This window comes from Myripristis murdjan, chromosome 8, assembly GCF_902150065.1.
Source record: "Myripristis murdjan chromosome 8, fMyrMur1.1, whole genome shotgun sequence".
NCBI lineage: Eukaryota > Metazoa > Chordata > Actinopteri > Holocentriformes > Holocentridae > Myripristis > Myripristis murdjan.
Genome location: NC_043987.1, coordinates 27,853,497 through 27,869,706, shown reverse-complemented (window position 1 = coordinate 27,869,706; position 16,210 = coordinate 27,853,497). Strand labels below are relative to the sequence as shown.

General features: G+C 42.5%; 1 protein-coding gene across 1 annotated transcript; it reads right to left on the bottom strand.

The window, feature by feature from the left end:
• Nucleotides 1–260: 260 nt before the first annotated feature.
• On the bottom strand, nt 261–13,696 carry LOC115363362 (uncharacterized). Its single transcript, XM_030057535.1, has 4 exons — nt 13,517–13,696; nt 5,203–5,796; nt 4,995–5,114; nt 261–1,420 (listed from the first exon to the last, which is right to left on the bottom strand). The coding sequence occupies exons 1-4, from the start codon at nt 13,576–13,578 to the stop codon at nt 460–462; spliced, it is 1,737 nt and encodes a 578-aa protein (XP_029913395.1). The 5' UTR covers nt 13,579–13,696; the 3' UTR covers nt 261–459.
• Nucleotides 13,697–16,210: the final 2,514 nt, after the last annotated feature.

Below are 16,210 nucleotides of genomic sequence, written 5' to 3'. Positions count from 1 at the left end.
TATGGAAGAGTGGGGTATTGATACAAAAAATGCATTTACTTAAAAAATATAACAATTAGATACAAATCCAAATGGACTCATGTCAAGGACAACCTATTGGAGGAATACATGGAAGATTAAATGATAAAAATTTAAAATCACTAAGATATTGCAAAAAAAAAAAAAAAAAAAAAAAACACCTCTGGGGTCATTTTTGACCCCACGTATGCATCTAAGGGTTGATTAAAAATGAATCAAAGATGCACTTTGATGATAAAACATGATCTTCAACAATCTCTCACCAATCACATCAGATGGGCCTAACATGATTTTAGACTTAGCACAGAGGAAAGACATGATTGTAGCCACAAACATTGTCCAATCACCGACTCTGGCCTACTGTATAATGCAAGCCTGGTTTTCTTTTGGTGTCTGAACTAGTGGAGGTTTCTACTCCACTGGATAATATTCAACTTTTGTTTATTCATCTTGCTCTGGATAAAATGGCTTCTCCAGGATAGTTTTGGTCTTCTCTGATGTCTCCAGGCCTTGATGCAGGGAGTCATGGATCCTCTGCCATGAGTCCAGCTCTGAACGCCAAAGTGCAGCTCTGGCTCTGATGAACTCTGAGACATCACTCTTGCTGCCTTTGGCCAGACTGATGCTGTCTTTACAGATGAAGATGATGTCCAAACCAAGGAAAAGGGCATTAAGTGTGATGAAACCAGCTCTGGCTGACTTGGTAAGAGCAAGAGGCCCTCTGGCAGCTGCCTGTCCTATATCTGGGATTTCTGAGGCCACCCTGGGTACGTTACGTAATGCCTTACCTTGCTGGCCAGCCACCTTACCAGCACTTAGGATCAGGTCATCACTTTTTATAATCACAGAGGCAGCATCAGCAATGGAATCAACGGTTTTTCTAACAGCATTTCCAACAGTGAAAACACTAGTGAGCACTTTGACAACTTCCGGGGCCATATCCAATTTATTCACCTCATTTCTGTTGAACACCTGACTGGACACTTCCTCTAGACACTCTTGGAGACTCTGCACATCCTTCATGAACTTCTGGAAGAGTTCATTAGCTTTGTTTTGATTTTTGCGGTTGATCCCAGTCTCTGTGGCTGCCGTGACTAAACTGTTGACTCCACTGGTCACTCCCAGCCCGACCCCAGTCAAGGTCAGAGCTAAAGACACTCCAGCTGTGACAGGAGCTAAGGCCAAACCAACGATGGAAAGCACACCTCCAACTGCCCCCACTGAGCTGCCTGCCACACTAGAAATATTCGCCCCCTTCTTCATTCTGTCGAGCTGGACAGCAGTCTCCTCCAGGTCGGACAGAAACTTCAGCATCCCGGATTTTTGGTCTCTGAACTTACTGATGAACTTTGAACACGACATTTCCTGGAACAAGAACACCAGCCTGAAGTGCTGGTCCATCCTGATAAAGAGAGAAGATATTCAAGAAAATGTTAAAGGGGACGTTTAGTCCTCTGTGTAGAACAAGGCATGATGGAAAATGGAACATCAAACATTTGATGAGTACTTAATTAATCCTTCACAGGAAATTGCATTGTTGCAGCAGCCATCTCAACACACATAGGTGGTGTAGGTTCATTATCATCATCTCAACACACATTCATACATAAATTAAGTTAAAAAACAATCTAAGAACATACATGCAGACCCTTAAAACAAAGTGCTTATGCATTGAAGACCTAGTCCAAGTGCTTACTAAAACGTTTTATTGCAGCAGGGAGAAAAGACCTCCTGCAGCATTCCGACTTGCACTTTAGTACAATCAGTCTGTCACTGAAGGTGCTCCTTCTGATCACCCCCAATGCATGGATGCACTGAGGGTGACGCATGGATCCATGCATTTTCAGAGTGTCTCCTCTGTTTCAAATGGCTCCTCCTCACACCAATACCAGATAAGTTGGTGCATGATTAACATGGTTAAGCTTGACCATTGGCCTTTTTGGCGTCACTTTCTTTTAGTTCTTTAAAAAAAAAAAACAACCTGAGGAGGTGAACTCTTCATCTGACACTGTATTGAGCAGGGCCTCAATGATTTTGTTAAGGTCGATAGTGTATTATTATTAATATTGTTATTTGTTTTCTTTTTAAGGTTATTCCAGGACTTCCAAGAATTTCTGCTTTAGCGTTATTCCATGTCATTTCACCAAATTTTCAGGACATCCCACGCACTTGGGTCTCAAAAAATTCTGAAAAATACACCAGTTGTTCATTATTTATCTAATAGGCACACTGTAAAATTGTAGTTTGCTCGGATGGATACTTTTTGAGATATGGCCAATTTAGTGAGGGGAGTATGTGTTGATTTTGGCGCCATTTTCGTGCGTCCTTATTTTTCCTCCATTTTCAGGTGGCAGTATCTCAGGAAGTACACCACATAGGAAACTGAAATTTGGTACAATAATACACCTCCACCTACTCTCTCAGAATATACACATCTGTCATACATCATAACTGGTATAGGCATGCCAGCCCCTCAAAAATGGAAAAAAAAAAAAAAATACACAGGTTTCGTGGTTGACCATGTTTGGGCCTTCAGAAAACAACTTATGTATGTATGTATTTTCCCCAGCTTCTTGATTTTTTCAGAGCTTTGAGATACATACATGGACTGTTCAAAGTATTAATGAATAGTCAGATATATACATTGGTTTCTGGATGGCAGCTTCTCCAAATCCAAAAAAAATGTTTTCATGTCAGAATTTCATTGGCCCATAACTGCATGTGGGAATGTGTTAAAAAATCTGCTCTCTGTTTTAATTTAAAGTGCAAAGTGTGCTCTTTCTTGGTATATAAAACATTTTTTCTTTATGCAAGTTCTTCATTTTTTTTCTTTTTTTTTTTTTTTTTTCTTTTTTATCCCAAACATGGAGCTATTTCACTACTCACGAATATATAAATTCCTCAATATTAGACCATTGTAGCTTGCGGTTGTGTCACACAGAATGGGCATTTTACTGTGCAGTAAAGTGCCCATTCTGTGCCCATTCTTCATTCTTTCAATTTTGAAGATAATCACACCAAAATGGTCTCAATTTGTAAAGTTTGTAAAGTGAAGTATGGGCACAGAATGTAAAACTCCCCTTAAACGGGAAGAACCCTCATCTACCTGTACCGGTTGGGTGGGGAGGGGAGAGAGAGAGAGACAAAGGGCTCTAGTTTCGCAGACCAGGCGAGGCGGGGGCGTGGCGCAGATGCGCTTCGCCAACTGGGTGTGGCCAGGCGGATTTTCCAAGTTTGGCGCGCCGTTCTCGGTGGCGCAAGTACTCCGCCATCCCTCCTACCGGCGGAGGGGAGGAGAGAAGGCATGGAGTGGGTTTGACACAGCCGATTCACATGTAACCAATCAAATGAGCCCCTGTCCTTGCCTTTAAAATGCGCTGCGTGAAGGCGTAATGAAAGTTTACACAGCTGACATGGAGGTCTATTGCCGCGGGTGGAGCGGAGCTCAGGAGACAGGCGCGGAGCGGAGACCGGCAAGCAGTGCGGACACGTCACCAAAACCTCACAGGCAGGCTTCTGGAATGTCAGACACATGAACAATGCAATAAATACCGAAAAAACACTATTCAATGCTACGATCACAATCAGCACATACATATATCTCCATATCAACTGTCCCGTCACAGCTGATGTCAGATCAAAGGAGATTGGCACCGTTTGTGCTGATCGTGAGGTTTTGGTAACGTGCGCCAGCCAGCCAAACTTCCACTGCGCCAGCTCCGCTCCGCCTTGCGCTGAAAGTAGACGTGGTTTCAGATGGCGAGCTTTTGGCGCACCTCGGCGAAGCCTTTTGGCACGAAACTGTCACTGCGCCAAGCCGAATCTGTCGGCACCTCCCCCCGCTGCGCCGCCACTCCCATCTCGGCGAACCTCCACCTGCGAAACTTGGAGACTGTCCGCCTCTGCCGTTTCGCCGGTCAAAACTAGCTCTGCGCGGGGTTCGCCTCACTGCGCCACCCCGCGCTGCGCCGGGTAAATAGAGCCCAAAGAGACAGAGACAGGGAAATAAGGACAAACTGGGACAAATGACAACAACAGAACAACAGAGCATCCTGGGGCTTTACTGCACTTTACTGTGCAGTAAAGTTCTCTTTGGGCAAATTGAATCATATGCAACTGGACTTGTATTTGTCTTAGGAATGATTCATGCGCATGACCGATGCACATGAACTGATGAGGCCCCTTGGATAAGAGGCGAAACGTCTTCCTAAGACAAATACAAGTCCAGTTGCCTATGATTCAATTTGACCAAAGAGAACGATGACCTGGATAAATGAGAATATCCATAGACATGTGCAGTAAAGTGCCCATTCTGTGCCCATACTTCACTTTACAAACTTTACAAATTGAGACCATTTTGGTGTGATTATCTTCAAAATTGAAAGAATGAAGAATGGGCACAGAATGGGCACTTTACTGCACAGTAAAATGCCCATTCTGTGTGACATTTTACATTTTTATGCATATTTTATGTAAGGTGAAATTCAGAATGGGTACTTTACTGTGGAAATTTGGAAGCGAAAACACAAAGTGTATGAATGTGCAGCTTAAGAGATTTGGTAAAAAGTTCACAAAAATGTTGATGTTTTGACAAATAAATGCATTTCTGTTGCAATGGTCATTGTATTTTACGTAATGAACAAATAACAAACAATGAATGAATATAAGATACAACAGCAAGCTACAATGGTCTAATACTGAGGAATTTATATATTCGCAAGTGGTGAAATTAAACCTGGGCTGCTGCAGCCTCAATAGTATAGGATGTTTATTCTACCTGATGACCCACCAGTGCACCTCCAACAGTATATTTCTTAAACTGAAATGACTGAAATTAAGCTGAAAATGAAGCTCAATCAGACTTGTGAAAATATTCATTTTTTCCATGGTATAATTGATATCACACTGAAGAAGTGTGTTGAGACATGATCTTCACCAAACAAGATCGTTCCAAATTCTTTATGAAGAATTCTCACCTGATATCAATGAGCTGTCTGACATGACAAAGCATAGCTTGTATGTTGTCCTCAGATAAATCCAGAGTTAGGTCAAGCACCATTTCCTTAACCATCTTCTGTGAAAACTCACTTATAGCACTGTGAATGAGAACATTATAATCAATTTTATTGTATGGTGCCTTTCATGCAACTGTATGTTTTTTATGAGAATGAACTGTCCATTTACCTTTTCTCCACCTTCTCACAGATTTTCTGGGTGATACATATGTATTTGTCCAAATAAGCTGCCAGCACTTCCACATTGTGGATGCTGGGAAGGAAGAAGGCACTTGCATCTCTCTTAAACTCAAGGAGCAGTGGGCAGACCAGCCTTGCAGCAGTAATGACAGCCTGAACTCTATCAAGGCTGATCTCTCGGGGCAGCTCTAACACCTGGTTCTCCTCCATGAACACCTGCAGTGAGGTGACCGCCAGCCGCTCCACAGCATCCAGGAAGGAGTCGAGCTTCTCCAAGCCTTCCAGAGAGTCCTTCAGCACAGTGGCCAGCTCCTTCTTCAGCTCCTCACGTTTGCTGTTTGCAGATAGACTCAGCTTGCTCTTTGTGTATTCTAACAGGGCCCGGGCTTTCTTCTCAGACTTAGTGAAATGGCTGAAGTTCAGGTCGATTTTGTCCGCCCTGTCTTTGATGTCCTTCATCTTGTCAATCTCTTTCTTCCGCTCAGAAATCCATTCAGAGTGCACGTTGCAGAATTTCCTCACCGTGTCAGTGTGTCTGAAGGTATCTGAGGTGTACTGCTCTAAGGCCTTCCGCAGTTCCTCTCTGTAACACAAAACATCATTGTCAGTTTTACTTTTGAAAACAACACTTAAAAGTATGTCTATTTTTCAACCTAGCTCCTACTGTCTGACCCTTTTTCAACCATCCTGACTGATCCTGCCCTCTACTATATGAAAATGAAGTTGAAACTTAAAATTGTCCATATTTTCCTGGTGACAATTAGGCAGTTAGTTTCCACTGGACACAGTGCTGTTGTTACAATATACAGGAATAATTAATACATAAACCCCGACCATGCCACATTGTTCACTGTATAAGCAGGAAGAAATAACGTCTGCTGAAAACAAACTTTGGGCAATTCAGAGTAGAAAAGAGAGTGAGGCTCTCTTAGGTAAAACATTTAATTTGCTCAAATTGAGTAGGGTACACAATTAAAAAAGACAACAGTGGGCCTGTTCAAAACGAATTTATACATTTTTTGTTATGTAATGATGTTATAATTATCATGACATTTTTTTTATTATCAACCTTAATTTTTGGGGCCCCCTGCAGGTACTTATTATGTCCATTATGCCTCTAAAATCCATCTCTAAAATGATTTTATTGCCACAACTCAGTAAAAATAACATTATTGAGAGAAGAGTCAAGAAAAATATGGAGTTACAACATAAATGATATCAAAAGATGGAGTGCAGCAGCAGTACATGCCATAAAATCATACGAAACAAGACAGAAAATACCAGCTAAGTCAGAAATATACAGTAATAAGAAAATGAAAGAGAACATTCATAAAGCGTTGGAAAGAATAAAAGCTGTAAATAATTTGTGGGGAGCATGGATGTAATTTGGGGGGGGGGTGGACAAGGGGGACATGTCCCCTCCACTTTTTCAAAAGGCAGTTTTAGGTCCCCTGCAGTTTTTACTGTCCAAAAACAATGAGTACGTTTACATGCACACCATATTCTGGTTCGGGTCAATGTTCCGGCTAAGGTAACTGCGCCGCGGCAACTGGAATATTCTGTTTACATGTTACTTGGCATGCCCCCGTGTTTCGGCATATTCCACTCTCTGACGTAATGCGACACTCAGCCGCAGGGGGCAGCAGTACGCGTATAGGCGTCTGGTCTGCCGGAAAAACAGACGAAGAAGTCTTCTTCTTCTTCTTCTGTCGCTAGTTCCATGTTTTCTCCCATCGATATCCTCCATGATATTTAAGTCTTTCATTAGCTGAAGGCGGACTGCAGTCTCTTGGCTCTTGCTGCTGTTCGCCATGCCGTTTTCCCCGTTTGCAGGTAACCATAGCAACAAAGACGCCACAGAATTCCTTGCAGGTCGAGCATGCGCAGTCGTGACTGAATATTCCGGTTCGGGGCATTTTCCAACTAAGGTGTTTACATGCCCCAATATTCCGGTTGGAACAGGAATATTCCAGGGGGCTTATTCGGAATTCTTTCCAACCAGAATATGACCTTAATCGGGTTCGGTGCGTGTTTACATGACACGTGCGCAACCGGAATATTGCGAATATTCCGGTTAATACAGAAATAAGGTGTGCATGCAAACGTGCTCAATGTTACGCTATATTAAATGGAGACAGGTCAAGCACTAGGACCCAGCGGAAAACGGCTGCTCAAGCTGAAGCCTGTTTCCTTGAGACCGCCCACAAGCTCTTCGATTGGCTCTGTCTTTTCTTGCTAACGTGTGATTGGCCGTCCCCGCTGTCACTCCATCTGGTTGTAACAGCGCCTGGGCTTGCTCACAGGTGAAAAAAAAAAAGAAAAAAAAAGCATTGCACATCACTGGTGTTTAGCTAGTGGGAAATGGCAAATGTAGGCCTGCAAGTAGGGGGACCACCTGCTAATAAGCCAAATGGGGGACAAGGGGTATGATTCTGAGGGACAATGTGGGACACCGCCCGGCATGACAGCGCCCCCACTCGGCGGGCAGACTCACTGATACTGGTTTACCGATTTCTAGCAGATACCACTTTACATGGTATATTAATGTTATTAATATACCATGTAAAGTATATACCATTATTATTATTTTAAAAATGTAAATTGCTTATCAAATAGACCTAACAATTCAGCTACCAATGAATGAGCAGTAGTATGCATGTGATAAGATAGATTGAATATGAAAAATAAGCCGAAGTGATACCGCTTCTCTGAATAGACAAGCTAAACCAGTGTGCTGCTGTTAGCCAGTGAAAATAGAGCGGAGTGGTAACTCTTCGCTTTGTTACACAATCTATGTCAGTGCGCTGCTGTCTTAACTTTGTTCTCGCCACGCTACGCTTCAGACAGCGCCGGTGGGTGTGTGCTCCTCAGTCACCCACACACACACACACACACACCCCACACACACACACACACACACACACACACACACGCACACACACCCCAGCATGAGCACACAACAGCGCAGGAGGAGAAAAACTAACGCGCATCGCCCGATCCCCCGGGCGCATTTTCTTTTTTTGTTGAGAGCAAGCATTGATTATGCGGGACACGGTCTCAATTTGCTGGACGCATGAAATGGGCTTCAAACGCTGTACGTGCACGCGCTACGCAGGACAGGTGGTCACCCTACCTGCAAGTAGAGTTCTCATCGGGCCTGAAAATTAAGACCCGACCCGACCCGGGCCGGACTGGGCCAGCCCGAGGCCCGACCCGACCCGACTAATTAGCCGAACTTTAGGCCCGACAGCCCGATAAAGCCCGAAAAAAAAAAAATCGCCAAATTCGCCATTATTTAACAGAGCCGGTCGGCCGCGGCACCGGGGCACTATCAGTCGGTATCAGGCGGGCCGGCCGCGGCACCGGCCAGCATGAGGCAGCTCACCTGTCAGATCCGGCAGACCTGACCGGTGGGCGCGGTACCGGACGGTGCCACGGCTGGCCCGCCTGATACCGACTGATGGTGCCGCGGCATGTGCGGGTCAATACGGTAGTCTAGAAAGCTGGAGATTTTTTTTTTTTTTTTTTTTTCTCGTGCGCCCCCAAGTAGATTGCGCCCTGGGCAGTTGCACTGCCCATAGCAAAAACCGTCCCTGCTGCCGAGTCTGCCAGCACAGCGGGATGCTGCTGCAACTCTCTCTCACTTGTTTGCGCTGCGCTCGCACAGCTGTTTGTCTGTCTGTCACTGACAGTTTAGCCTCCAAATCCAATCCAGTCTCTCACTCTCTCCACCAGTCACATAAAAATGAAACATCATAATAAATAACAGAACACATAATTCTATTTTTTTATTTAAAAAAAAAAAAAAAATCCCCCACAGAACCCGAAGCCCGACCCGACCCGCCCAATTCACGTAAATTTTAGGCCCGACCCGACCCGAAAATGTCGGGTCGGGTCGGGTCGGGTCGGGTTCGGGCAGAATATGAGAACTCTACCTGCAAGTGGCTCGGACAGGAACAACCAACAAGTACAAAGTCATGAGAGCTCTGCCCCAAAAATGATGCACAAAGCTGATATTTTACTGTTAGGGATTCAGTGCAAATATGCAGCACTGTTATGTGGCCAACACAAAGTGAGGTGATAAGGCCTGATGCCAGTAAATTTGGTAAATTAATTATCACAGTCCTCTTACGTGCATAATATCTCAAGTCAGATAACTATCTCGGTTTCACTCTGAGAAGATATCGCTTTCATGCCTGTAGCTGGAAAGGAAATAAAACTTTTGCATGCTAATTGTCAATACAGTGGGTTTCACTAAACTACAGGCTGTTTCTAAAAGGTCCAAACTCTGGTTCTTTGGGGTCCACAGCAAAATGAGGAGCAGTTGAATTGCACTTTAATTTAAATGCTTTTGAAAGGTGTCTTTCAAACGTGTTTTTTAATGCAAGAAATCAGATGTCAGTTCAGCATCACAGATCTGATGTTTAAATATAGGATAATGAATTTAATTAGCTGTAAATATAGCTCTCAAAAAAAATACACTGAGCAGATTTCTGTGAAAGCTGCATTATGCTACTGAGAACATGCAGCAGAAAGCAGAAGTGTTTGAATCACACCACCAAGGACCGAGAGACACTTGACAGGAAAAATGAAAGGAAAGGAAAAACGTTGCAAAACTTCCAAAATGACCACAGAACTGAACAAACAACTGTGAAGCTGTATGTTGAGTCTCACAATGCTGATGGTTGATGGACAGGAAACTGCTGGTATCCAGGACCAACAAACAGACATACAAGCTGCTGTACTGGGCACAAAACCTGGCTTCAATACAGTGTGTTACCCAACATGGTGGCGGCTGTGTAATGGTATGGCGCCATCTGCTGGGAGTCATAGAGGCTCCATTCAGACACCCAGTACAAAGTGACATACTGTACAGCAGTGGTTCTCAACCTTTTTGGGGTCATGGGCCCACTGCGTATTTTTGATCGACCCTGAGGACCCCCCCACCCGATCTTTTTTTTTTTTTTTTTTTTTATTAGGGCATTTTATTAGGGAATTAGGGCCTGCTCACATTAGGGCCGTTTGCTCCGTATAAGCAAAAATGCCCCCCTGCCCAGTCCCCAGCTGGCCTGCTCTCACATTACCTAAAGTCCAAACGCGCCCCAGTGCGATTGCCCCCGGTAAGCACGTCATCACGTTGAAATACGACAACAGGGGTGTATTCAACGACGTTACGATACGTAACGTTGTGTGACGTTGTCTCATTGAATGGTGTGTTTGGTTGTAACGTTTTGTAACAGAGAGCAACATGCCTTGGAGGTAGTTTTCCTCCATTTTGTGGGCATGTCACAGGTGTTATCCAATCAGCATCAGCCTGTATTTAAGCCTCTGTGATTTAAAACAATAGTCCTCCATTATGGCTTTCAGTGTAGCCTATGTTTAAAATTTTACCCATCATTTGAGGAGGTAAAAGCACATGTATGTGGTAAGTGTGATGATAGATCAGACCAGAGGTCGCGCTAGACTTTTTCATTGTCATTGTCATTTTTACTGACATGGTCATAAAAATCCTGTCATAATCTATTTTTACCAGTCACTTTATTTTTTTTTAAATGATAAGGACATATTCAGTAGCATTTCATTTTCATTCATTTTTAATTAATATTCAGTCCAAAGTTAGCTGAACATTAAATCCAAACCGTATCTTTTTAAAGAAACTTCTGACACTCAACTGCCGTGACATTTTGTATGCGGCAAATTTCATCATATAACATATTATTTGAAATATTAACTATCTTGTAACTATCTATTGCCACATTGCCCATTCTGCTCTATCCAAGCCCATCGCCATTTTTATTTATTTATTTAGAGAGGACAATGCACATTGATTAACATTACTGTAAATGCGCCAGTGTTAGCCAGAGGCTAGTTTACAACCGCAGTCATGATGTTAAAGAACCATTAAAATATACAAAAACGGGACACAAGGGTCATAATACATAAAAACAAGGACACAGGAGACATAAAAATTTAGAGTAAGAATACAACATATCCATGTAGGAAACAAAGACCGGCAGACAATGACACTAAAAGAGAGACAATCAATCATGCAATTAAATAAAACTGGCCAAGATGAACTGTCAGGGATGGATAAATGAGATGGAGATGCAGCAATGCAAAGACCAGAGCAGGGTTTCTTGCTGGAGTTGTGCTAAGATGGATTAAGAAACACAACGAAACCAAAGATATACAGTGTATAAAGTGCTACAGTGCTCATGGAAAGTGCTGCAGTGCTCATAAAAATTGTTGAGGTTAAGGGTTAGCTGTCAGAGGTGAGTAGCCTAAGTGGTAGAAACTTTAAAAAACGCGGCTAGAACGGTAGGGCGCAAGGCAGTAATTTCGCCCAGGGCGGCAACATGGGCAGAACCGCCACTGCTCCCCAGTTTCAAAACCCTGGTTACGGCCCTGTACAGTCCTTTAGCCAATCAGGATGCAGAACACAATGCGCTGAAAAAAAAAAAAACATGCAAAATTGCACTAAAAAAATCTGTGAAACTGCGAGGCCACGAAAGGTGAACGGCGTTATAGCGAGAGACAACTGTATATCAGATTTTTTATGCAAGTGTGAACGTTGATTCTGACATTTTCAAATCTGAAAATTCAAAATACATATTCTGATTCTTGATTATGTGATTGTTGTGAACATTTGGACAACAAGATGGTGCAAAGCCTTTTCTTGTCTTCTTTCCCCCAGTCTGAACTGACAAACTGCCTCCAGACCACTGTTACCATGCAAACAATTCAAGAAATGAAGGCCTGCACTGCTGTTTCGTTAACTGTGACCATGGACTGTCATGCCAGTGTCATTTTTGTTCTTCAGCAGCATGTTTGTTGTAAATGTGCACATGCTGGGTCATGCAGAGACCACACACTGAAAGCAGATAGAGATCACATACAAAGATGAATGTGAACAGGCAACTTGAAGAAAAAAAAAAACATGAGATCTGATGAGAAATCAGAACTGGATCACAGTCTCTAGATTCCCTTTATTTATCTCATTCTCTCTGAATGGAGCTGACTGAGACCAACACACACTTCCCTCCTTGTTTAACATGTTTGACGGCAAATTACTGTAAAGCTTTACATGAAGTGTGATCAGTATGACAACAGCTCATTTTTCCCACAAGAAAAATTGTTCAGGGAGGAGATGTCAAGCTTTAAATGAAGTGTGATTACTAAAATCGAAAAAAAAAATTAAATCGACTTTACTGCAATTTTATCAAACATACACCAGTAATGCAGGTAAAAAGAGATTGCGTTTACAAGGGACCTCCTACCAAACTATAAATCAATACGGGAAGATAGAATAATGGCACCCCAAGCGCATAATACAGTTGAATTGCCATCTCAGCCCAAATAATCGGAACTTTGAAAAGTATATAAATGTACTGATATATACAAAATAAGGCTAAAAAATATCAAAACGCAGTCACAAATATAAGTAGAAACACCTTTTAGGATATAAACAGAAGTAAAAAAGGGAATGAAATTATTACACCTTAGACTGTTTATATTATTCTTAACGATTTTGCACAATCCGGAAAAATGATGCACCACTATATCAGTGAAACTATATATTCACAGTATAATGACAGAATTTAGACTGATTTCACTTGTTCTGTACAATGTTAGAGGTGCGCTATTTTTGATAGATTGCGCTCCCGTTTCCGCTGACTGTCAGTGGGGAGACCGCAGGTGACGGGTGTGGATTGCAATGAGAATTCGTGTTAGCCAGTCTTGTGCAGCTGAACAAAACAGAGCTGTCTCGTTTTATTTATCAAAATGCAAACCCAAAGTGGAAAGGATGAGGTCGCACACCTTAGCCAGGAGTTCTTATCATATCAAGTAGGCTGCCGAGCAAACACAGCTCAGTCAGAAACAAAGGAAAGCTACACTCATCTTCTGATTTTGGTTTATTTTACACAATCAACATTCTGGGCAGAGCCTTGTTCAGGGTGAGATGCAAAAACAGCAACTTGGAAAAACAACTTGCTTTCATTGTAGTATTCCTGATCAAAAGCACTTGACTGTATAGCCAAATGAAAGAGAAACGGGGGGGGAAAAAATCAATTTATTGTTTCTATCCACATTCACACCAATAGGCTATGTTTTATTTATTTATTTATTAATGGTCCAATATTATACACTCAACAAAAGAATGAGAAAATTAAGAGGGCAGCAATCTGCAGGTATCAGAACCAGTGGGCTAAATAGCCAACATATCTCCTCGCCTAATTTGCAAAGCTGCTCATACTTTCTTACCCCTGTCCATTCAACAATTGATTATTAAAAATGTAGACTACCTGGCCACGGCCTCCTGTTGCCCTCCACCTGGTCTTTTGTCGTCAACCTCCTGTGGCCTCATCTTGTAACTTGGTGGATAATAAGTCAGTGTTTAGGAATCTGAAGCTGTCCTAGCTGCAAACCTCTCAGCTGTGCACAGTGAACTGCACGTATTTTGGGGAAAACGTGAGGAGAAAAACATGCAAGGAAAACCCCTAGTTACTTTCAGTTTCAATTCTTAAAGTGCACCACAACCTTTCCCGTAACCCAGGGAGAAAAAAAAAAAACAGGAAAGCATTATCTGTTGTGCATGGTTCAGCAAACCCCAGATTATTTAGACTTCTTATGCCGCCTTTAGTGCTGTGGTAAATAACAAATGTAGGTGTGCAAGTGGCTCCTACTGGAACAACCAACAAGTACAAAGTCATGAGAGCTCTGCCCCAACAATGATGCACAAAGCTGATATTTTACTGTTAGAGATTCGATGCAAATATGCAGCACTGCTATGTGGCCAACACAAAGTGAGGTGATAAGGCCTGATGCCAGTAAATTTGGTAAATTAATTATCACAGTCCTCTTACGTGCATGATATCTCAAGTCAGATAACTATCTCGGTTTCACTCTGAGAAGATATCGCTTTCATGCCTGTAGCTGGAAAGGAAATAAGACTTTTGCATGCTAATTGTCAATACAGTGGGTTTCACTAAACTACAGGCTGTTTCTAAAAGGTCCAAACTCTGGTTCTTTAGGGTCCACAGCAAAATGAGGAGCAGTTGAATTGCACTTTGATTTAAATGCTTTTGAAAGATGTCTTTGAAAAGAGTTTTTAAATGCAAGAAATCAGATGTAAGTCCAGCATCACTGATCTGATGTTTAAATATAATGAATTTAATTAGCTGTAAATATAGTTCTCAAAATGCCAAGTTTGATATCAAAATGTACTGAGCAGATTTCTGTGAAAGCTGCATTATGCTACTGAGAACATGCAGCAGAAAGCAGAAGTGTTTGAATCACACCATCAAGGACAGAGAGACATGTGACAGAAAAAATGGTAAAAACATTGCAAAACTTCAAAAATGACCAGCTATTGTGACACTGAAGCTGTTGAGTCTCACAATGCTGATGGTTGATGGACAGGAAACTGCTTGTATCCAAGGTCAACAAACAGACACACAAGCTGCTGTAACGGGCACAAAACTTGTCTGATCAGTGGAATCATTCATTGCTTCCTGACTAAATCCTGACCAGTCCTTGTTTGGAGAGAAAGCCAGCTGAAGCCCTCACCACACAGTGTGTGACCCAACTGTGGAACATGGTGGCAGCTGTGTAATGGTATGGCGCCATCTGCTGGGAGTCATAGAGGCTCCATTCAGACAGCCAGTACAAAGTGACATATATCAGATCTTCTTTATCGCCTCAAATATGACAAACACCTGATTTTTTTTTATGCCAGCGTGAACAATGAATCTAACGTTTTCAAATCTGAAAATTCACAATACATATCTCATTCCTGATGATGTGATTGTTGTGAATATTTGGATCCAAATTTATACGTTCCCACTGATCACACTCAAATCAGAGCTGGATCACAGTCTCTAGATCCCCTTTATTCATCTCATTCTCTCTGAATGGAGCTGACTGGACACCAACACACACTTCCCTGCTTGTTTAATGTGAAGTGATTACTATGCAACCTGATCTCACAGAAATCCGTGAAATGAGCACAACCTCTTAACAACGCATTGCGTGCTCCTGGCACATAACCTGTTATAATTATGTGTGGCCACCACAGAAACAGCGTCCACTGAAAGTCAATTAGGATCCGTGTCGTATGGCCACCACGCAAACGCTGTCCACTGAAAGTCAATTTCATGTGGGTGGTAGTTCATAGATCCCGGAAGTGCAAATTTAATCAAAATAAAATAATAAATAAAAAATAAAAAATCGCCAGTTTTCTAGACTAGGCCTACCATATTGACCCGCATAAAAGACGACCCTGATTTTGAGATGACCCCTCTTTTTCAAGACCATTTTTTAAAAAAAAAAAAAAAAAAAAAAAAAGCCACCGGCCTGCATCAGGCGGGTTGGCCGCGGCACCGGCTGGTACCGCGCCCACCCGGTCAGGTCTGCGGGATCCATCTGACAGGTGAGTGGTCAGTGCCGCGGTCGGCCCGCCTGGTGCCATGGCCGGTAGGAGTAGTATCTAACATGGAAGGGCGCAAGCCAGTAATTTCGCCTAGGGCGGCACATAGGCAGAACCGCCACTGTATAGTTTATAATGTCATCATTTTCATATTTTTCTAGTCCACAAAAATCACATTTTAAGCCATTTTGAAATCAATGAACGAAATTTTATTTTAATCTGAAAAACACCGGCGTTACCAAGGCAACGCGCTTCATGCTACCTGGTGACTCCCGGCTTCTCGGCTTCAAAGACGTCACGCCGTGGGTGGTGGTTCATAGATCCCGGAAGTGCAAATTTAATCGGTATTCTGAAAAAAAGGTCTGATTATTAGCCATAACGTTGTAACCACCCAAGGCAGACTTACCACGAGCTATGAGGATGTGTAACGATGGCATGTGTCCACAAGTCCCGTATAATATCAACTTTATTTTAAGAAAACACGTTTTATTTGCGATATCATATCACGGAGAAGCACTACATTACCCATAATCCTAGTGTTTATCAGCGACGTGTCTGAATTGACAGCTTT